Source organism: Melanotaenia boesemani, chromosome 14, assembly GCF_017639745.1.
Source record: "Melanotaenia boesemani isolate fMelBoe1 chromosome 14, fMelBoe1.pri, whole genome shotgun sequence".
Taxonomy (NCBI): domain Eukaryota; kingdom Metazoa; phylum Chordata; class Actinopteri; order Atheriniformes; family Melanotaeniidae; genus Melanotaenia; species Melanotaenia boesemani.
In genome coordinates this window covers 21,377,139-21,401,530 of record NC_055695.1, presented here as the reverse complement: position 1 = coordinate 21,401,530, position 24,392 = coordinate 21,377,139, and the positions used below count along the sequence as shown (strand labels likewise).

At 41.0% G+C, this 24,392-nt stretch overlaps 1 protein-coding gene across 2 annotated transcripts; it reads left to right on the top strand.

Moving 5' to 3' along the window:
• The first annotated feature begins 39 nt into the window (after nucleotides 1–39).
• On the top strand, nucleotides 40–24,153 carry shdb (Src homology 2 domain containing transforming protein D, b). 2 transcript variants are annotated; one of them, XM_042007284.1, is made up of 8 exons: nucleotides 40–299; nucleotides 949–1,328; nucleotides 3,150–3,300; nucleotides 6,369–6,590; nucleotides 17,621–17,698; nucleotides 18,417–18,591; nucleotides 20,546–20,665; nucleotides 22,901–24,153. In XM_042007284.1, the coding sequence occupies exons 2-8, from the start codon at nucleotides 999–1,001 to the stop codon at nucleotides 23,085–23,087; spliced, it is 1,263 nt and encodes a 420-aa protein (XP_041863218.1). In that variant the 5' UTR covers nucleotides 40–299; nucleotides 949–998; the 3' UTR covers nucleotides 23,088–24,153. The 2 variants fall into 2 exon arrangements, with proteins under 2 accessions (XP_041863218.1, XP_041863219.1); XM_042007285.1 differs by lacking the exon at nucleotides 17,621–17,698.
• The last annotated feature ends 239 nt before the right edge of the window (nucleotides 24,154–24,392 follow it).

The window sequence follows — 24,392 nt, the reverse complement described above, 5'->3', positions numbered from 1 at the left end:
TCCTCTGGGAATGAAGCACCTCCCCTTTAATCGCTTGGTTGAGTTGTGTTTCTCTCGGAGCTGTTGTCGCTCTCTTCACTCTGCACGTTTGCAGTCAGGCGTTGAAGGAACTCTGGAGGATTTCAGTGCTTTTGCGTTCCTGCTGGAAAGGGCTCTGTTGTCTATAATCTTGTTCTTTTCTGGAGCAAAAAGCTTTACAAGGAGAATATTTGGTCAGTTCTCTGTATCGTTTTAATGCCAACGACATGGAAAAACGTGGAATAAAGCATCCAAAGTAGCTGAAGGACTGAACTGGCGTGGTGAGTGATTGTGCGTTCGGAGCGCAGCGCGTTCTGGTATTTAAATCCAATGTTTTCCTTTTAGATGAGAAGTTTTACCAAAGCAAAAAAAATCTTAATTTCTGCTTGAATTTACAGCTTTCCGGATGACTAAATCGGCTAAACTTGTGTTTTTCTAATTGAAAAAATTTAGGAAAGTAAATGTGGTTGAAATGAAAATTTTGCTGATTCCACGTGATTTTTTTTTGTTACATTTTCTTTTCCTGCTTTTGTCCTTTCTTTATATCACCATGTTAACGCTAGACTTTATGGTAGGGCTGTGAAATGTAATTGAAGCCTTTGGGCAAAGTCCAGTTGCCAGTCGTCATTGCTCCCTTTGTGGAACAAAAGGAGAGTGTAAAGCCCAGCTGTCACTGTTGGTAAATGTCACACGAGCGTATGTAATGGCTTACAAAATTGAGAGTTTGCGATTTAAAGAAAACAGTCCTGCACAAATATTGCATTGGATAAGGACTTGTGGATTAATTTTGATTTTACAGTAGAAATGGAGGTTATTTTTAATCGCTGGCCACTTGTCTTAGTAAAGCAATCCAATCCATTGCTCCTGCTGGTCTCATCAGAAGTAAGGTCAAGCAATAACCCTGTGTCTGTCCCTGTCTTCTCCCTGCAGCCTCCTGCTCTCACTCCACCACACAACAGCACGTTTGGAAGCCAAGCTCAATGGCCAAGTGGTTGAAAGACTACCTGAGCTTTGGCAGAAAGGTCCCTCCACAGCCACCCACGCCAGACTACACAGAGAGTGAGATCCTAAAAGCATATCGGCTCCAGAGGGACCTTGATTTCGAAGATCCTTATGAAGACTCAGAGAATAGGTCAAGAGGGGAGTCTGGGACCTCTGACCCTGTCACACCAGTGTACGGGTCTCCTATGAAGTCATCCAGTGTGGACATGAAGTCTCCTAAACACAGACTGATCAAAGTGGACTCCCAGGAACTGGGGCGCACCAAGATTCTTCTCAGTGCTATCTCTTTGGAAGATCAACAAGAGCCTGTAAGCCCCCAAGGTTTTCTGCCTTTCTTTGTAGGTGCACAAGGAACAAAGCCGGTGATGACAGAAAAAAAAAAGATCTAACGCTTGTTAAGTCGAGCGGGTAGGAGTGATGAAGAGAAGGCAAGCAAAGGAGAAAACAGAACACTCCCACTTTTCTCTCATCTCATTTCCATCACTGTGACAGGTTTATTGATCAAGCTCCATCAGCAAGTGACTGGTAATGTGTGTCAGAAATATGCATTGTTTACATAAATCACGTTCCATCCCACGCACCACATTAAATTACCAGCATACTGTAGGTGAAGGAAAAAGAAATTGATGACTTGAGTAGACCATCGAGTTGGCGGGAGTCACAGTCCCACGAGCTTATGTCTTTCCATAAATAATAAATAGGGTTTGGTTTTGCAAGCTGTGAGAGACCTATGCATGAGCACATGTTAGGGGCCACATACTGTATGCTGCCTGATGATATGTCAAGGGCCACAGAGAGGGATAATGTATGCTTTGGTGCTGTTTGTGTCATTAGGATTTTTGTGCTTTCCAGCTTTGCACTTCATGTTGCATGGCAGAAAACATACACCAGCAAGTGAGAACAAACAAGCCAGATGTGTAGGGAGCGGCTGAAGGTTTTTTTGCAGGGATGTTGTCTACACATTAACTCGCCTCACACATGCTGAGTATATTAAGGAGTATCTGAGGGTTTTCCTCAAAGAACTTAAATCCATAACTCTGTTCTTGAAAAATGCCAGAAAGTGCAGAAGTACTGAAGTGGATTGAAGTAATAGTCTTCACTCAAGTCAATAGCTCGCCTTTCTGCCCCACTCTCCTCCCGCTCTCATTAATTTCCCATGGTCTGTGGGAACATTCACATTCTAATTTACATTGCAGATTCCTGTGCATCGATAGATAACCTGTTACAGAATCAACAAGGGATTAAGGTGTAATTTAGCGAGGGCGTGACATGTTTAGCTGGAATTTGGGAAGCGAGTCTTTCTTCAGTAATTTCCTTTGTGAGTAAGGGGAGAAATGAAGGTGTAAGCATACGTCTTGGTTTGTGAACTTACATGCATGCATGTGTTTGTGTGACCATATGGTTGCCTGTGATTGTGTCACTGTGCCAGATGACAACTGTTTTCCTGCTGTCCTTGCAAGGTGGAACAAATGCTACCGACCACATATCTACCACTTTAATCTCCGTCCACTTTCTGCAGCCAATGATAACAGATCATCCTCAGGTGATCAGGATGAATTCTTTTTCACTGTGAAGTGCTTTCATATGACAACAAAGATGCAATATAGATCTGTGAAAGTTTTCAGCAGCTACGTCAGTGAAAAGTTTCTAAATTATCTACTGTTAGTGTTATATTGAGACTGGTGCACAAGTGATGCAAATTTTTGTTGAAGAGAAATTTTACTTAAGCATTTTCTCTTTGGTAAAACATATTTCAAACACTATGGTCTGATTACATGTTGAGCTGCTCTCTTGATGTTAAGTCGTGATTAACTATTGTCTATCCAGCATTCCCTGGGTTTTTGTATTAATAAACAGGCTTGATTTTCCAAACGTGTCCCAGGATACTTAATTTCAAGTGATTCCTTCACAATTTCCAGCTGCAGTGCTCAATTCTGGAAGAAAGTCAAACTAATTATAGCCTCATTGAAATTCCAGCTCATTTTGCCTGAAAGAAAAAAAACAATTCTTTTTAAAATAAAAAAAGGATTAGTAGACATTATACTGAATCAGCGTTTTTCTCCTTTTGTTCAAGCTGGTGTTTCATTACAAAATGCATCCCTTGTAATTATATGCGTTTCATCCTTAAGGTGGTGCCGTCAGCTCCATTGGCAAGGGACACAGATTATTCTGACCCATTTGACGCTCGATTGGACCACCGACCAGAGCCGGATATTGGACCCATTCCCTGTGAAAATAATGGTTACATGGAACCATATGAGGCCCAAAGGGTCATAACAGGTCAGTGGAGAACCTTGTGGAGAGGAGCTTAGAAAATAATGCATAATTGGAAGTTGGAGGTGATCTCTGTGTTTTTCATCACTTTCACTTTGGATTGGATTCGGTGCTATTTCCTCATTATACATTTCTTTGACCTCTCTGCCCTGGATCAGATCCACAAACACAAAAAGATTTCTCTAGATATTTGTGATCGGAACATCTAGGTTTTATTGCCTCAAATATGAGAACAGCCTCTGGTTTCTGCTGTTGAACACAAACTATCCAATGATTTATTTCATTATGAAGGAAAGTGTGTAGGGATTCATGGGATTGTCTTTTCACATTTTTTATTTCTGTGCACAAACACTAATACCCTCTGCAGAGCCAAGGCTGTGTTCAAAACACTGGACTGTATTTTATAGCACACAGAACAGGCAAGTTGTGGATGTTAAGATATTTGTTGAATCTGCTAAAAACTTGAATGGATCTGAATGCGTGATTAAACCTTTAATGCATTATTCTCATCACATTCTGTTTTCCTATTTCCTTTCGTTTTCATTTTTGTTATCTTTGCCAGTGATCTTCACATTTAGTGATTCCATTTATCTACATACAACTTGAAAACGCCTCAATAATATCGAAGTAACTGGACATCCTAAAGGGTTCAATTCAGACCATACCTTACTGTATTTCAAGCAGATCATGAATAAAATATCATATAATAATATTACTGCTCTGTACTATGTCAGCAATTTCTTTAATGAAAAGCCCAAAATGATCAATAACATCATCTTTCTTGTTCTTTTTTTCTGTAATGATGTTTCACTTGAATTGGTGAACATTGCAGACATTGCTGTTAAATTGTGCTATAACTGCAGTTTAATGGCTGCATTTGTTAGAAGACTGTTCACCAATAGGTTGTAGTAGTCCATTCCAGCAAGTTTTTTATTCTCCACAGCTGAGTGAGCACTCAGTGTCATGAACTGAACCTTTAAAGACTCTATCCAGTCTTGGACCTCTCTCTGCCCTTGTGATTTGCTCCCACACCATCTAGCGCCAACCATCATTTTCCATTTCTCTCTCCTCCTCTAACATCTCTGTCTGACTCTTTCCTCTCTCCCTGGTCTGTCCCAGTCATTTAGTGTAAAAGCTTGCCCCCTCCCCTTTCTCCATTCCTCTATTGCTCTTCATCTCGAGGACCCCAAGGGGAGTCTTTGACGGCCTCTCTAATCTCTCCTTTAGCAAATTCTGCGTCCTGTCCTCTCATCGTTGTCAGTCAAGCTGCCCTTTGGTAGTGAAAGGAAGTTTGTGATATTAGGGAATAAGTGAAAGGCGCATTTCTTCCTCTGCCCAAACTGAGTAACCTTTAAAGGAAATCTTTTGTTGCTGCAGATAGATGGAGCCAGTGAAGAGATGAGATTCGCAGTGGTAATGGCGGCGCATTTGGCAAAACATTGACAATTTTTTTTTTCTTCTTCTTTTTCCTTAGTTGATTTTGAATCAAGCCTGTCATTCCAGGGTTGTATGTCTGGCTGATTTTGCTTGTTTGTCTTGTTCAGTCTGTTTTTGCTTATTAAAATACAAACATTATGCAGATTAATGTGAGATTGAAATCATAATTATTTATCACAAAGGCCATCCTAAAAAAAAAAAAACACATACAGTATGTGCATTTTTAAGTTCTCCATGCAGTTTCCTTCTAGTTTTGTCATGATTCTTTAGTTAAGGATAAAAGACTGGTCTCCCAGCTGACATTATCTGCATGCCTAAACACTCCCCAGCTTTTCCTGTCATCTTTCTCCTCAATCTCCAGTCACTGTAAGTCTGTCAAATTGCATTTTATATACACTCCTCAGTCCTCACCCCCTGTCCGTGTTTTCCACCATGATGTTTTCTTTGAATTTGTCGTTTTCTTATATCTAGTCGTTACCTCCCAACGTTTTCTATCCTCAGGTTGCTGCAACATCATGGTTTCCCAGTGCAGGTAAAGCAGCATTCAGCCCTGCTGTTACTCTGTCTCAGTGACTTAACATCAAACGCTGAAACCACAATCCCCCGCCTCCCTGCCTTGTGCCTCTCTTTCAGTACTTCACTTTCCTCTTCCTTCTTGTTTTACTCTTCATCCTGCTACATCTTTTGCTCATCTTTTTCTTCCCTCTCAGACTCACATCTCCTTTCCTTTCATTTCCCTCCGCCCTTCTCGTCATAACCTCAGGGTCTTTCCCCAGGGCCTCCACTTGGTCACCATGGTGATTACAGGGCTGCCCAATAGCGTTGTCTCGCCATGTGAAGGTTAAAGTTTTTCTCTTCCTTTTACAGGGAAACGTTCAATTTTTGTATTCTCCCTTGTCATGTGACTACACCCACTTTTTTTTTAGCAAAACTCCTGGAGATGAACACAAAAGATGCATCCTCTTTCCTTTTTTCCTACCTCTATATGACCTGTTTTTCAAAATGGTAAGTTTTTCAGTCCAACATGTCAAACAACATTGTGATTTGGTTCTTCATGTCAAAGACTCTTATTGAAGAATTTAGGAATCACATTTCATCCCCCTTGCTTGCACCAATGATCCTAAAGCCTTTTATCTCATTATCACATTTGACTTAAAAAAATAGATGCAGTTGTTGGCTAGAACCCACTGAGAAAGTGATGAAAATGAAAACATGGATCAAGAAATCATGGATGCTGTTGTGAGGCATGCTGGATTGCTGCTGGGTTGCAGGTTGGACAAGAAGAGGGGGGAGGTGACTTTTCTACTGTGATACAACTCAGCATCCAACCCAAGGCCATGTTAAACCCCATCATATGAATGTCTGAGCACACAGCAAGCTGTGCAAACATAATTTCTCTCTTAACTCTAATTCTGGAAATGATGATGCTCAACAGGCTTTTAGTTTAAATTTCAGGTAGAAATTGTTTTTCTTTTTTCTTTTTTCTTTTTTTAGGGGTCCATAATAGCTATTTGCAAATATTATTCCTACGGGTAATTAGATCTATTTTTCTTGTAGACGATATTATGCACTAGACACTTCTATGAATGTTTTTATAAATATGTTTTATGTACTTTATTCTGCATATGCTATGACAGAGCTGCAGCGTGGCCCTGGAGGAGGACGAACACGTGGAGGAGTGCAGCTCTACGATACTCCCTATGAAGATGAGCGAGGACAGCGTCGAGGTTATGTGTTTGGGGAACTTCAGGAAGAGGGCAAGGAGAGCAGCAGGCTGCCGCAAGATGATGAGAGACCAGCAGACGAGTATGATCAACCCTGGGAATGGAAAAAAGACCATATCTCCAAAGCCTTTGCAGGTATCAGTAAGAGGAAATAAGAAAATAAAGATTGTTCTCACTTACAAAATCCAGGTAAAAAAATAAGCTAAAAGTGGATCTGATTGGGTGATGAATTTACAAAGTGTGCTGTCTGTTGGCCCTTCTAGTCACTGTGGATGGCCTGAAAAGGCCAAAATTGTTCCAAAAATATATAAATTTGGGGAGTAGTTCAACATTTTAAGGCATTATACAAACCTTTCTTCTTATGATTCTTCTGGGTTTATGTTGCCAAGCTTGATCAATACTCAGTCTTTTGTTCAGAAGCCCCCCACACATTATTGGCAATCTTCCACTGTATTATCGTGTCTTAGAGCAGAACAGTACATCCCTGCCAACTACAGACAAGAGCACCACAAGCCTCTGGGTTCTAAGCCTGAATTGTCTCACAAAATATAAATTCAAAGGGAATTACTCAATAGAATTAGTGAAAATAGTTAAGACCAGGCTTAAAAAGAGCCCTCCTATGAGCACACAGACATCCCTGTTGCTATTACTACATGGTGAAAATAATCATTTATCTGTCCTGACCTTTTATATAGTATCTGCCCCCCATCATTACGTCTCCACAGCCTTTTTAACAAGAAATAGTGCTGTGACCTTCACTGTCTCAGCTCAAATGACACATATCTATCTTTCACATTTGAACACCTCTTGGTGACTATTGATTTCTTGCCCTCAGGCATGTGACTGACCTCAGTCACAACAAGCAGAACTGACAGAGACATTTTATTTCTCTTTTTCTGTGTATTTTTCACGTCATGGTGCTGATAACTATATTTTTAAAGTTACACTTGAAGTGCAAATTAGTTCCCATCACATTATGATAATGATTAGAATGAGAGAGAAGTAAAAATGAGAGAAACAGATCAGGACTGATAAATCATTTAGGCGTGTATCAGTGAAAAGCATGCAAGGCCAAGTCGGCTTAATTGAGCTGCAACTCCATGTCAGCAAAGTCAAGGTGATGGGATAATACAGTAGTAGCGGTTTAAAAGTTCCCCTGTTTCCATGATGGGTCCTTGACTGGTTCTTGACTGGTCCTTGACTGGTCCTTGACTGATCCTTGGCCGATCCTTCACAGGTCTGTGGGGGTAATGTAATCCCCCGCAATGACGTCGTCAGCGAGGCTCTGCCCCTAAGCAGCCCAAGTAAAAAAACAGCTGCAATCCCTCTTTTGTCCACGGGGAGGAGCAGTGATTTGATCTTGCTGCTCTCTAAACAGTTTATAATGAGCTGTGTCGCTCATTTGTTGCATTTTTGCCAACATTTAAAAAATGATTTGATTTGAAAATGGCGTCAAATAAATGTATCAAAAAAGCCGACATGTGTAGCTAATGGTGTTATGAGGCAAAGCACAACCTCCTCAAGTCGGGTAAGTGGTGAATGTCACTAGCAGCGAGCTTTCTAAACACCCCGAGGAGCGCTGCCAGCGGTCATTTGACTGCAACGTAAGTTATTCACAGTGGGGGTTGATACAGCTGCTGCATAACTGAATATTGACAAAATCATAACGTAATATCGGCAGGTAAAAATAACATAATACTGATAATGTGTAAAGCAGGGATCACAAAAGTCCGGACCCAGCCCAACCTATATTCTGAATTAGGCCTCAAAGTGCTATTATCCTAAGTAGATAAGTAAATAAATGGTTTATACTGTGAAATGAAGTGTCCCTGGATTTTATTCATAGCGATCTAGTGATAAAACGTGATAAAACGTCATACAACTGTGTCTCTGCGGTGGGACAGCTGCCTGCCCGCTGTCTGAAGCAGGCACATGCGCAAAGGCTGGTAGGAATGACAGGAACCAGCAGCCTATCATCACACAGGGTTTGTGATCTTACAGCCAATCAGAAGCAGAGTAGGGCGGCCATTTATTACAACTCCATAGCCGTGATATACGACAGTTTGGCTGAGAAAGAGTCTCCCTGAGCGGCTCTGTGGAAGTTTAGACGTGCTAAACTGCTCGTAAATATTGATGTGTTTACTTTTCCAAACAAGTAAGCAGGTAAAACTATAGACAACAACTATATAATAAAAGTCCTAAAATACCAGGTTCAGCCGTTTAGTTTTTAATACACTATAAGCATGATAGCATGACTGGCGGTCATCAAAAGACCGCTGGCGGCGCTTCCAGTGTTTAACACTGGAAAACCCAGAGATTTCTTATCCCTCTACCATGCCCAGAGTACAACCAAAAGGCTGCCCGGTTTGAAATTAACAATTCAATGGCCAACAATTAGCACCTTTACATTTGTAAACACAGCCATTACCTGCCGTTAGCTGTTCAAGCATACTCCTTGGGGGGAGGAGTGTGCTTGAAAAGAGCCTTGTGGACTGTGCTGTATAGTTTCACTCACCACAAACGGTATTTGTGCTTTTGACCATTTCTCACATTTTCATGTACCCTTTATTGAGCATTGGTCATGTGAGTTTTCATCGTCATCACACTATTGTACGCCCAGCTTGCTTTCAAGTGAGAGATTATCACGTTTCTGTTTCCACAAAGGCAAGAAGGAAAGCATAATCAAGTATTTCAAATGAGAGATAATTACATTCCTTTTGACCTGGGAACAGAAAAGCAAAATCAATTTAATGTTCCTCACTTCCTAATATGGTGCAACAAGGTTCACAGTCCTCAATGTTTTTAGTAAAAAAAAAAATAAAATAAAAAACACCTTACTAACAGGGTGGAATGGAACATAACAGAGTGGAACAGAATATAACAGGGTGGAAAATATTTGTTCCCAATTCCAAATAAAAACGCTTCAATGGCCAGATGATCAGCAATGAATAAAGATATTTCTACAGTGATCCAGATTTTTTGTTTGTTGTTTTTTTTTGTTTTACATTTTAGATTTTGTAAGAGATGGGTGTTTTAACAACAGCAGTTTTATCCGTGACTTTAATCGATAATTATTATCATTATCCAGTGTATAAAAATGTTGGTGTAAAAACGCCAAAGATAGATAAGCATGATGCTGAACTTCGTGGTCTTAGCTCCTGGTTTGGTGTGTCTTGTTCTGTTTATTATCATTCTGAAAGGTATACCAAGTTGTGGGCTGCATATATGCAGCCCACAACTTGAACAAAGGCTAAATTCCTCAACATTCGCACTTGCTCCATAAAATTACCATCTCCAAGGCTCCTCCACCACCACTTTGACTATGGATTGATAAGTAAATGAGCCGCAGTTTTGTAATTGTTGCATTGTCAAAACAGTTCTGTTAGTGTTGTCACACAAAATTCAGTAGACTAGTTGGTTCCTATGCAGTGAATTTACATGTTATTACAAAAATACACAATAATAAAATAGGCAAGTGGCAAGATTAGAATAATGTTATAAGTTCTGCGCAAAGACTCCTTTTTCATTTTCCAAAACAAAACTGACATAAACAATCTTGAAAAAAATGTGCACGTAGGCTATGAGGAAAGAATGAATGCAATGAAGTAGGGACTGGTTGAATAAACACGGTTTAACTGGACGCCTAAGCGAGCGCGTTGCAGGATGGCTCCAGATTTTATTGTCAAATGGTTCCAGGTCAACCAAGTCCGAACTGCTTAGAGCAGAGTCCTGCACGGTTCCGTTTTGCTACGCATACCTGCTCTAACCCGTTAGAATGACTCCCGAACCCGACTCGTCACCAATGTATTTATTCCATTTAAATCCGAACCAGACTGATGTTTAACCCGCGACCCGAGCCATTAACGCATCATTGCCATGCTGCACCGCTTCTTTTCCATTATTATAGCCTATTGTTGTTTTATCATTGTGTTAATCTAAAACACATAGATAGCCTATGAATGTTTATTTTAAGCTTGCTCAACATTTTTAAAACAGCTTTATATTCCTCTGACTGAACCATTTCAGAGTGAAGACTCATTTCTGGTAGCATGACAACACAAACTGGACTCGTTTGACCACTCTTACCCAATGTGCAACAATCACAAAACTGGGTCACTTGTTCAGCTGCCTCATTGCGGCTCATTTACGTATCAATCCACAGTCAAAGTGGTGGTGGAGGAGCCTAAGAGATGGTAATTTTCTGGAGCAAGTGCGAATGTTGAAGAAGGCGCATGTTCAAGTTGGGGGCTGCATACAGTACCTTTTGGAATGGTAATCAGAGCGTGTCGGGGAATAGCCCACCTGGAGGGGTGACGTAATCGGGATTCCCGGCGAGCAGGAAGTCGCAGCACAGCGAGTGTTGGATGTCCCCCCGCGATTAGACACATTGAAGTGGAAGAAATTATCTCCGATCCTGCGTGGGGCTTTTATCTGTTGCCCTGTCTTCTTATGGAGGTGAAATAAATAATATGAGAATAAAATAACCCTTCCTAGCTACCTCAAACAGATTCTGTGTTGCTTGATCCAAATCTGATTTGTCTATGTTAATAATGCTAATATTAAAAGATTAATCAGTATGATAAATACATCCTATTGAGAATAGAGCTAGGGGCTGTGATCCAGTATTTGAAAGGTTTTATTAACCTACTAGCATTCATTTCTGAATAAAACAATTGGCAGCGCACAAGCATGTTACAATTTCACATTCCACGTCAAACGATGATTATGTATTAAGTTTTATGCATTTTTATGAATTGTGACTGGCCATCAGAGGTGCTTTGAGTGGCGCCTCTGCCGGTCAGTGTAAATTCAGATAAAATCTGACAGACTACGGGCGATGAGAAGTCTGTGAGAGAAGCGCCATCTTCTGGGTCTACCCTATATTACAAGGAATGGGTGGAGTTTGATTAAAACATCGACACTCCCAGGAGAAGGAGGGGGCCTCTCTGGCGGCTGGAAGTTGGAAGGCAGCTGGCTGGAACTGGAATGGAACTGGGCTGGAAGCCGGCAGGTATTCGGCTGGCTTTCAGCTTGGATGGGAACTTTTAAACCGCTACTACTGTAAATCAACCTTGGTTCGTCCTCACTCCCCGCCATTCCCACTCTCCTTCCTTCAGTTAATTGCATTCCTACTTGTCTGTGACTGATCCACTCTTAATAAGAGAGCCATGGTCAGTACACCATTGTCTGAACATCCACACATCCACACACAAATCCAATCTCATTGTGTCCATGCTCTTAAGTGCCATAACCAGAGGAGGAGCAAATATCCACCGTAACTCATGGGATGGTGGAGATGATTTCAAACAAAGATGCAAGGCTGTTAATTTAAAAGCCACTATCACTTCTCACCTACTTTGCCCTCATTCTGCTGTAGCTGCCATGTTTTTTCTTCTCTGCAGCTCCATTAGAGCACACATTGGAGGAAAACGCTTGTGCAGCCTGAGATGTCTGACCCCTTGTTTTTTCCATTCAGAGTCAGCACACTGAGCTGGCGTGCCGTCTGGACACATTAAGGCACTGAAGTGTAAACAGACAAACAGTATTTTCCGTTCTCACATTTAATCCATATTCCCAGACCTGCTCAGCGTTGCTAGGCACAGCCCACATGCAAGAGTGGGGAGAGATGGGAAGAACAGGGCGTAGGAAAAAGGGAGATAGAATGAAAGGGGGCAGGGGGTGAGAAGGCGATCAAAGTGTGAGTTCGACAGAGATAGGAAAATGGATAGAGAGGCTGTCTGGGCAAGCAAGCTGGAGGAAAATGGAAAGGGACATCCAAGGTTATGGTATGTTTGGTGGCAGCTCACTGGATGTTTTTGGAGACCCAGGGCCTTAGTGGGGGGGAGTTGTGAGGAGTATTAATGGTCGGGAGCTGTGGCGAGGTGAGGCAAGCAGAGAGAATGGGGGGTTCAGGGCCATTGTGGCAGGGCGCAATCAGTCATCCACTAACACTGGCACGCTCTCACACATATACACACCAATGCACCAGCGGTGACAGGGCTGTCCCCACAGTGCTCTCCTCCCTGCTGATGTGACATACTCTCTCAGATAACCTGCCACAGGGGCAACGGTGGGGGGGGAGACATTACAATCTGCCAACAGACCCTCATCATCACCTCCTCATAGGCACATGCACGCATACATAGATTTTCAACTTGGTTTTCCAGCTCTTATTATCACCAGGCACCTAATTTAAGGGTGAGAGGAGGTTGTGTGCATGTTGGCACAAATGATGGAATGGAGGAGTAAGAGGGGAAGGGGGAAGGATTGCTGGTGCACATTGTATGTGGATTTATATGTACTTCATTCATGCAAGAGCGTCTCTACAGAATCTCTTTGATTATAATTTTCACAGCTTAGCCACGCTTAAATGTAATCACCCTAGTGAAAATTGAATGCTGCGGCTACTTTTCAAATCAAATGCAAGCTTGCCTCCAAAGCTTCTTACATATTTACAACCTGATGCCAAGTCCATTCCAACCAGCTCTGTGACTGGGATCATGCCAATGCCAGAGGAGTTGGACTTGACGAGCCTCGCTCAGTCCAGAAGGTTTTAATTACAAAGGAAAGCTGTCACCAGTCGTACCATCTAGCTCAAATTACATCTGTCATTAATTCCTAGAACTTAATAGAGAGTCTAACGGTGAGAGATCGGTCCTGAAGCTATTCTGCATTATTACTGAGCTAATGAGAGGCGCCATCTTATTAACTCCCAGATGGCTGTACCTAATGAACAGATGAGTGGGTGTTTCAGGTGGTGGTGTTTTGTTTTGTTTTAATGTTTTTAAGTTTTATAGTCCACAACAGATGCTAGCAGCTATTTGATGTCTGTAATAGCTGAAGGTTGAGAGAGTGGAGTGTGTGATGAGAGAACCACAAATCAGCTGGAAATCTGGATTGGGGGGGAAGGTGAATGAATAACATTGTCACCTCTCGTAATTACATTTATGTTGCCATTGAGCGAAGTACTTATCCTCCACTTGTTCCTGTGCAGCTGCTCATTGGCATGAGCAAAAGGCTCAGGCTGTTCAGAGAAAGCTCCACTGTATGATGAACAGTTAGAGCAAAATGTACATTAAGGTAAAATCATAGACATGGACATGATGTCCCAGCAAAGTTAGGCTCATTTCTTTGAACTGACTTTGTAACACACATCTTTATAGGGAGGGAAAAAGAAACACTTTGTGCACAACTTTTAGTTGGTGTTGAGTTTTCTAAAATCAACTCAGGTTATACAGTTTGTAAAAGCAGGAAATATTAATAAAACACAATATTTGCTTGAAATTTTGACCAGATCGGACATCGATAGGCATTTGGCAGAACTCTCTTTATTCTTTGTCTATGTGGTCAGTTTTTAGAAAATTAGTTTTATAAAAGACTTCCTGGACTGCAAATTTAATGTAAGGGCTGTAACTCAGTGGTTCTTGTGTTATTTCTTTCAACAAAAATTCTTCCAGAGTTTTCATTTCCTTGTCTTGACAGTTCTGGAATAATTTGCTGTGGCATTTGGTCTAGACGCTCATGTTTCCCCCTTAGAAAGAACTTGTGAGCCCTTAAATTTTCCCCTACTGCCTTCATCCATGTCAAATTGATGATGTCAGCATTGAGCCCAAAGCGCTGCCATGCCTTGAGGCAGGTAGAGGAACCAGATTGCTTGGCTTGCCAGATCTGTTCAGTGTCCTGCGTTTACAAATGATGTCACACGTTACTGGTTGTAGCTCATTGACTGTGCAACTGTTTATGCAGAAATGAGACCAAAATCTAATAAAATGCTCAGCAAACTTGCATGTGATTTATTTATATATATATATATATATATATGTATGTATTTGCAGAGTGTAGAAACATAATATTTTATGTTTACATTCCTGTCTTTTATTTTCCACTGTGCACTACTGCATTCTGGGACATGAGCTCCTCCATTATTCATTAGATAGTCCAACAACAAATTCCACAAGAGCCCATAAATGAACTTTGTGATGCAAGAAATGCCACAAATCTGTGACAGTTCAGTTTTCTGACTCCTCAGAAACACAGAGCGAGAACCAGTCTATACAGAGAAAAGTCCTTTTGACCAACATCTTCCTCATTTTAATACTACAGCTTCATTTTACCTCCTTTTTCTTGTTGAGAACAGCTCTCAGTCTTTGAACCTTTATTGACATTAATGGAAAGGCTCTCCTCTGTTGGTCATTCTCACTGACCAATATGAGAGATGGAAGAAATGTGATAGAAGCAGGGCAGAAAAAGATAAGAGGAGCATGAAAATATGGAAAAGGAGATAATGCCCCACTTAGAAGGGAAGTAGGTGAAGGAGTGATGAAAATCAGATATTCAATAATGGAATAGACAGGGAGATCACTGTGAACCCACAGGAGGATACATGTCTGAGAAATGGGTACATACAAAACATTAAGGACTGAATGGTGCTTTTGAATTAGAATTTATTAATTTTTGTGGTTCCACATTATTACAGGGATACTTGGTAATATTGTGTGAATTCATAGTTTTTTTTTTCAGTCCTAAAGGGTCTTTTTCTCTAGTAGAAAATCTTTTTATCCATAGAGAAGCTGTGATGCAAGGGCTGTGTGGAAAAACAGATGTCTCCATTAATTGACCTAATGACCTAATGCTTTATTGTCTTTCTCTGCTCCTCCTTGTTTATGAGGGCTCACAAAACAGCTGGTGTGCCTGAAAAGTCAGTTATCTGTCACCCAAAGCAACGCATTCTCAGTGCAGCAAAGAAAAGGGGAAAAGAAAACTCAATCTGGTCATTCAGTCCCCCTTCAGATAATTTCTGCTAATTGTTAGCAGGTTGCTGAGGCACCAGACACACGAGACTTTAGCACAACAAAAATGGCTCTCACCTGTTTTATTAGTTGGGTAAGACATTGGAGAAAAAAAAACTCCTTTTATTGTTTAGCATGGATTTTTTTTTTTAAACACAATTTCTGCTGTAGGAGTCAACACGAGCGTGCCATTGTTTGTAAACCATTATTTTTATTGTCCCATCTTGAAGACAGAAAGAAAACACACACAGTCTTCTGTGGGTGGCAGAGCCACAGGTTCTCATTAGAAGTGAATGCTTACCAGATGTTCCCTGCCAGCAAATGAATGACATTGTTTGAGTGTGTGCATTTGCATTTGTGTTTGGCACTCACTTTTTGTAATGAAAATAAGGTTTAATACTTGGTGTGTGTTTGGAGGGGAGGGGAGGGGGGGCAAAAACAGCTGTAGAGAACTTTGTTCGTTGTTACACTCATGAGGTCTGTTCTTTGTCCATTACTATTCATACTTAAATTTATATTTAAATTTATAATTTATATTTAAAAACGCACACAGTCCTCCCACCTAGGTACTACTTCCATTTTTTTACATATAAGTACACACATCATATACAGTCCAAGATCTGACTTGTTTTCAGTCTTATTCGTCAGTGTTATGACGTTTGTGTTGTGTTTTGCTCTCAAAACTGTTCTCATATCAAAATCTCAGACTATATGATTAGATAAAGTAAAACTACCCACTTACTGATATCTCGCAGTGACTAGTCTAGTCTGAGTGATCAGCCTTGTCAAACTAGTTGGAAGTAATTTAAGAAAACTGAAGTTGATGATAGTAATAGCTAGGATTTTTAAGATGCCTTTTTAGCCTCAAATGTATTGTTTAAATTAATTTATCACCGAAGAAAAGCAAACAGGCAGGACAGGTTTAGTTCTAAAATTTAGATTACACGATATGATGTTCTGAGGAGATCAACAGCCACTCAAGCGGTAAATGAGAAGACTCTCCGGCTGCAGCACGCCATGACCTGAAGCTTATTTCTTACTCAGATGGTTGAGAACATTTTAATCTGTGAAAAATGGTCTTGGCTGCCCCCATTTTCTCAGCCATTCTCCTGTCTTGTTACCCATCACTTGCTTTTGTGTGCTTCTCATTTAAACCCCCCTTTCTTTTCATGCATCTCTTTCATTTTGCCTGAGAATTAGAGGTGTGAAATGTGATGTGGAATAGAGTTGCAATGGTGTTTTAAGGGTCTCAGGTGTGTTTATGTGTGTACCTGTGTGTTTGTGTGCATGACTCTCATTGAGGAGTGCCAGGCCACACTTTAATCCTGGCTTCAGTGGTGGTGCGACCCGCTCCAGATGGGGCCATTGTACTGTGCCATGCATCAATAATTCACAGAGAGTCAGAGAAAGTGGTGGTGTGTGTCTGCCTGCTCAATAATTAACCAGGGAGGGAAAGAGGCTTGTATGTACAGCCCGGGTCTCTCTCAAAACGCCCGTTCAAATGGCCTTTGATGTTGCCGGCCTGGGGGGTCTTAGAATTTGTCGGCTCATTAAGATGTCACCGCTCTTTTCCTTTTATTTGTTTTGTAATCCGGTTTTGCAGAGAGCAGGAGCTGAATTTACAATGTGATGATGGCACAAATGCATAATATACCTGTGTTGGTGTGTGTGTGTAAGGCAGCAGCAATGACTGTTACAGTAGTCAGCCATAGTATATAATGAGCTATTTTCAGTTCTGTTTCCCAGTGCACCTACTGCTGGTGCAGGACTGTAAATGTATTATTTTTGCCCCATGCACCACAGTTCTTCTGTCACGCCATGCTATGAGTTGCATGTCATATGAAGTCATTTTGTTTTTTCTGCTTCTACTGTTAACAGTTTATTAAAGTGGAAAGTTCAGATGGCTGTAAAAACCCAGCTCCTGACTTCTGCTGTTCCCTCTAGTTTTATCTTTGTTGCTTTCTTTAGTCTTATCTCCAGTGATAAATTGCAGTAAATATAGGGTCTGAAACACTAAAGCCATGTTTTTTCCTGTGTGCGGTGAAGCAAGGAGACTTAAGGTAGATTAAATTACTTCTCCTCATGACAGGAGGTAGTTAACGACAGTTCATGACACCACATCTCTGTCATCTCCACACATACTCCAGCGCCTCTCCCAACACATCTTTCACTTTCTTACATCTCCTCCCCTTTTCACATGCTCCTCACACTCTCTACATCACATTGAAAATCTTCCACTCAAGTTCAGTCTTGCTTTTTAATTACTGGTATCCCTGCCTCTCGCCTACTTTGTTTTAGTTAACTTTGTAAAAGCCCATCTGCTGTTTTCATGCTCCTTTTTTCTCTCACCTATTTCCCACTCCCCTCCTCTATTAGAAATGAGGGAGTTGTCGGAGTTGCCCTGGCCTGCCCCAGTGGGTCAGCTGGAGGAGGAGCCCCCCGTCAGAGAGCAAGGTGACCTCTCACCCTAAACACCCCCAATCTTGCCTTCCTTTATCGGCTCAAACACAAACGCATGCAGTTACCCGGACCTCCGCGACCCTGTTCTCCTACATCTGCTCTACCCCCAGCAGACTGCATCTGCAGCACCTGCATCTGTCCCTGACTTGTAGCAACTGTTGAATGCGAGGTTTGGGGGTTTAAAACACTTCTTTACCATATTCCCCTCTGGCATCAACCATGCACGATAAGCTTCCTGTAATGAGGACATCTGCTGGGTTAATGTCAGGATGCTTAATCCTCTGTGGCATACTTAATGTTTCATTACAGCTAGAATTTTACCTACATTAGTTACACAAGTGGAAAAACAACAGTTGGTGAGATAGCCTCAGTAACAATATAGATCCAGCAAACATCAAGTTATTTGCAACATCTACCGCTAGAAGATGAGCACCAGAGATGTCCAGAGAACACAGCAACTTCCTGCCTCTGTCTGCCTTTCAGGACTCATAAAAACATTTATAATGGTAATTATGATGATGCTGATAGTTTTGTTGTTGTCAGAGCTGGACCTGCTATTGTGCATTGTGACCCATCTATGAGATATCCCTGTATTTCTGCAGTAGCCGGATATCTGCTGTTTACCCCAGGCTGGCTGAGAGGCTTAATCCCTTTTGAACACATTGTTTTGTAAATAGTATGACTCACTTTTTCTATCCCTCCCTGCCAACAGTGCAGTTTGATGGTGCCGAGTGGGATCGCTCATCACCGCCTGCAGAGCGGTTGCGTCCTCCCGGGCCTAGGTCCAGCCCGCTGGCGGGAGGGGGAATGAAGTTTCGAATACCTCATGAAGGTTCAGCAATGGTGGGAGAAAGAGTGGACCCTACGTTGCCTCTGGAGAAGCAGGTGTATGTATGCTGTGTTCTGTTAAAATCACTATGATCAGTTTCTCTATCTGAGCACAAGCTACCCTTCGATTTAAGTGCCCTCAGGCTAACACGGGATAAAGTAATGGTCTTGTCTGAGTAGATTTAATAATTCAGGTCATTTAGGTAAAATTAGCAGTCTTCAAAATGAACCAACAATGCTCTGAAATGTTCAGAAATTAAGCATGGGTCAGTCCAGTGGTAAGGAGTCAACACATCAGAGATACAGAATTAAAATAGAAGCACTCAGAGTGCAGACTTTGGCCAATACATAGAGTCACTCACCTGAGAAAAACCCCAAAAGCCCAACAGCCCACCCAGTTCCACCGATATTTTGAACCTTCCAGGTCACCAGCTCCATAATATCAACATGATGCGGGTAGAACAATGTCAGATTACAACATCTACCATGATGTCATCTTGTCATTTTATTTAAAAATTTTTGCCAGTTATTCTTGGTATTATTTGATGAGTTAGAAGCTGGAAAGACAAAATGAGCCCTATCTCCCAATAGTAAAGAATTCTTAATAAAAGCTGCATCAATGCCAGAACGACCCGACGTGCGTTCATTATTGAGCTGTCAACATGCAATACAATAAATCCATATCAGCTGACATCCAGTTCTGTTTTATCATTTTAACATTTTAAAATACATTTTTCTAATTGTCCCCCTTAAATAATTCAAATAGAAATACATTAAAAAATGCTTTAATTTTGTTATTTATTAGCTGAAGCAAATGTTGGAAGCTAGTTAGTAGCTGACATTTTCTATTTGAAATACAAGTACAAAGTAATCCCACATGCTAATATTTATTTATTCGTTGAAGCTTTGTCTACTTTAGAATAATTAAAGATTAAAAGGGGGAAAAATAGCCTCTGTAAATGCTACTGTTATCATATCAATGCTGTGTCAGCAGGGTGTCAAATTGACCCCCTCTGGATGGTTCTAGAGGATGTTGGAATGATGGCAATTCTGATGTTAAAAAAAAATCCTGGATCCAGGCAATAATTACGCACAAAATCTAATCGGTTGTTTCTTATTCCATTTTGAAGATTTCCTGAAAATTTAATCAAAGTCTGCCTTGGCAGAGGTAATAAAATATTTTGTCTAAATCATTTTTTCCAAGTTATGATGTTTAAAAGCATCAGAGAAACCATCATTACACAGTTATTTATGCATGTAAATTTAGTTGTAGTTGGCTGGAAATGTTTTCCTTTTTATGCACATAAATTTGTCACACAGGGGTTTATGCATATTTGAGAGAGGGACAGGGTTGTACAGTGGAGCCCATTAACAAACCCTGAGCTGACACATTAAATTTTGCTGTTATGTGTTTCAGCTAAGCAGAGCCTGGAAAGGTTAGAGTGTGAACTAATTAGGTCAGAGCATTAAACACACACATTTACTGCTGTCTTCATTTCAGACATCATTGGTGTAATTTATAGCCTGTTTCAGTGCACATTAAGGGCTGTTTTTACTAATGAAACACAAACACATGACAATCCTTAAGCACAGATGTATGTTCAGACACACGACACACACTCCAAGCACATTATCTTCACAATTTCACTTTAGGAGTTTGTTATGCTCCATTACCCCTTCTTGATATCTTGTTAAGGGCTTTCTGGTTTCTACAAGTCCTGTTTTAACAGCAACAAAAAAAATAGTATAACTGTTCTCTTATGGTTCATGTCACTTAGTCCAGAAAAAATTTCTTAACTCTGAATTGGTCAAATTAGACTCAAACATTGGGAATCGAATGTGTTACAATAGTTAATTCAACTGGAGGACAATGAAGCAGGACTGAGATCATCAGTTAGCCAACAGTATGTTTCTTTGCCAATGCCCAACAGCAAAATGTTTCCAAGAATAATTTGTATTTGTGGCATTTCTGCTTTTGCCTACATCTTATAGTGGCTGTGTGTGCTCCAACAGATGGTACCACGGTTCACTATCACGTTCAGAGGCAGAGTTGCTGCTAACGCTATGTAAAGAGTGCAGTTACCTGGTGAGGAACAGTCAGACCAACCGCTCTGACTACTCCCTATCCCTACGGTAAGACACACACACACACACCTACAACAAGTTAACTGTCAATCTCACATAAGCTGTGCTGCAGTTAAACTGCACAATTTTTATTTTTGTGTGCCGTCTGACTATGAAATGTGCGTGTGAAGTCACATATTGCAGTCTCCCACACCTCTCCATCTGTCTCTCCCTCTTATCTCTCCCATCTACCATCACCTTCACTTACGATCACTGCCGCACTGATTCCTCTCCTGATGCTCAAGTGCAGGGCATGATACTGCTTATGTGGTAGAAATCTCTCCCTTGTAATTACCATCACGATCCATTGTGCTGGCCTCACACCAGTCTCCTATCATCACTCTGTCTTCACACCATCCTTGGCCTCTCTGTGGCCTTCTTCCTTGGCCCCAGCGGGCCATCTAAGTGGTAATCAGGCAGGTAGAGCACACTTCAGTGCACACATCATCCTCCACATAATCACTAATGAATATGAATTGCCTTCTGTGGGACACCCAAGACGGGAATTAGGAAGAGAAGGGAGAGTCGGGGAGAGAGGGGAGGGTAGTCACTGTGTTGTGCTGACATACAAACAAGCTCATGCATTACTCATTTACATGAGCAGAGAGCATTTGACACACACACACACCCACACCCACACACACACACACACACACACACACACACACACACACACACACACACACACCCATTTGCTTAAGCAACAAGGTCAGAATTGGGACTGGTTCTCCAGTTGGCACTAATGAGGTTTGGAGGAGAGAATGCATTAAGACAATCTATTAACATTACCCTCTTTTAAGACATTAAAACAAATTAACTGGCCTTTTCTGAAGTGAACTTGCACATATACTAGCATTAGACAATCTAAAGGCAGCTGTAGAGTACAGGTTTAGAAAAAGCTGTGATGGAAACATACAGAAACTGCCATCTTATGCACAGTAACACTACACACACTCAAAACGGCTGCATTTTCAAAAAGCTAAAACGGCAAAGTTGACTGCATAATGACCCACACATGCATGATTAAAATTACGGGGCTTCGCCAAAGCCCATTTATTACACTGCACAAATAATGTTCCAAACTTTGTCTCTCTGCCATGTGCCTATCAGATTAGAAATTAAAACCTGTAGGAAGATACCAGCTGCATGCCAAATAGTGACCCCTAAGTTCAAAAGTGCTTTATTGGCATAATTGTTGCAGCAGCGGCTCATGGGAATTAAGTTTCTAAACCTTTGTAGGTGTGGAAGCAGTGGTTTAGTCTTTAATTGGATGGATTCTCATTTTGATATATGATAAAGAGACACTGTCAAGATGCCAATGCAAATTCCAGTGAGGGGTCTTTATGCAAAACACTCATGCCTCCTCAGTACTGTGAAGGGGAAAAAATGCAACATCAGTATGTTTTTTTGTCACTGGTGTTATCTGGCCATGGATAATGTAAACTACACTGACTGTTAGCTAAGACTGCACAGAGATGTGAAGAATCGGAGGCATTTTACAGGAATACACAGTGAAGTCAAGTGTGTCAGACCTCAAATGGACAGTTCTGTCTTCTCTACACTAGCAGCTGCAGTATGAACAAGCACAGTTAGGTTCTAGGGTGACTTAAGATGAGAAAAGACTAGACAACTAACAGGGCTGAATATAAACACACAGTCAACTGGAGAACATCCAGACAGTGACAAACAGCTGGTTGTTATATAGTTTGCAGTCATGGTGAGTCCTTTTGGTTTCACTGCTCTTGAAAGTTTAATTTGGTTTGCTGAACAATGACAATTATGTGACCATTTGAGCCCTCATCATTTCCTCTGCTTCTATAATTAGACATGCATCACGAATGGCTGCCTGGTTCTTAAAGGGGAAGTTCTTTCATGGCTGCCTGGTTTTTAAAGGGGAGGTGTGTTTCTCTATTTGAAGTCACTTCCACAGTTCAGAGCATTTGTCTCTCTCTGACGTTTGGTTCTTTTTTCTTCTTTTTTTTATATTATTTCACCATTGGTCCATCCATCATGATGTCCAGTCTGCCTTATTTATGTCATGATGGCATCAAATGTTGTACGAGATCCCCAAAGTGGGAATGGAGTGAACATAAATCCAGGCCGTCACTCACACTGTCCCAAATTTGTGCAAGGCTGTACAATGTTTTATGTGGCCCACATTTAATGTAATCCCTCTTCCCCCCCATCACTCTAGTATTAAATCTTTGTTTAATATTGTTTCATGGTTTTTATTTCTCATCACAGGAGCTGCCAGGGTTTCATGCACATGAAGTTCACACAGTGTAAAGATGGCAAGTATGTGCTGGGACAGAACAGCCCGCCCTTTGACACCATCCCAGAGGTTATCTACTTTTACACCACACACAAACTCCCAATCAGAGGTGCCGAGCACCTGTCCCTGCTGTACCCCGTGCAGGTGCAGACACTCTGACTGACTTGGACGCTCTTCCTGGACCTCCAGGATTTCATTGTGATCACACTGAAAAATGAATGTTAAACTGGATCAACCCAGCAGAGCAACAATGCTCTCTTGCTGTTTTACTGCATTTTATTTTATTTTATTTTTTAATGATTCAACACATCAGGGGCTTATGCCCTCAGCCACCTTTGCTGTTGCATCTGTGCCAACTGTCTTTAACATACTGGGGATCAATTCACATGAAATGCAATACTTGAACCTCAGGCACCTTTACTGTATCTCCTTTCTCTCATCTCGGTGCTCAACCAAGCGGGGTGACTTCAGGACATCTGAAACACTCCACTGCATTGACTGTCTTTCAGCTGATGAAAATGCATTGGAAATTAGCAGAGCCTTTGCCAGGCGAAAGTCTGTATATTCTGAATGTACTGAGGCTCCAGTTTACAGAAGATGTGCAGAAGACTGAGATTAAATTATTGCTGTTCCTCATAAACACCTGGACAGTGGTTTAAATATTGCTGTTGTTAGGTTAAAACCTTGAAAATCAAATTTTGCTGATTTTCTTTTCAATAAATATTTCAACTGAAAATTGAATCTACAGCATGAGATGAGAAATCATCTTATACTGGGTCACCTTGGGAGGTCTTTTGTGAAAAGTAAATATTTAATGGCTGTTTTGAATAAGGCAAGGTTTTTACCAACATCAGTTATATTTTTCATCCTTTTTTTTAATTTTACAGAAAACGGCTCGATTGTCCTTTAATTTCTTTTCTCTTTTTTTTTTGTTTTTTGTTTGTTTTTACCCTCACCCCGTCTGGTTCATGCTGTTTGTTGGGGGTTGCTTGACACATGTATGTGTTACTTGTTGATTGTTCATCATAACCAAAAAAAAAGGGGTAGTGTTGTATTGGTACTGTTGACTTTTATCTCTTGTTGCCTGCCTGTGTTGCTTTTGAATTTGTTAAGCCAACCTGTTGTTACTGTCCCATGACTGACTGAAGGATCAGATAAACATGGAAACTGATCTGTACGCTACATCTGAAGCAAAGAGATTAAAGATTAAAATTTTCAAACTTTATGTTGGACACATTACCACAGTTTTTCTCACTTCCTACAGATTTTCAGCCTCATCACACACTGGTTGCTGAGTTGGACTGAAGTTTAATACTTGCCATCTGGAATGGGTTAAACTGTCTGCTGCCTGGTTGCAGTGTTTTCAGATTTATGTTATGTCTTTAGAAAAACTCAGATTCACTTAGCCTTTTTTTTTTAAACAAAAAAGAATAACTAAAAGGTTGTCAGGTTTTACAGGATACC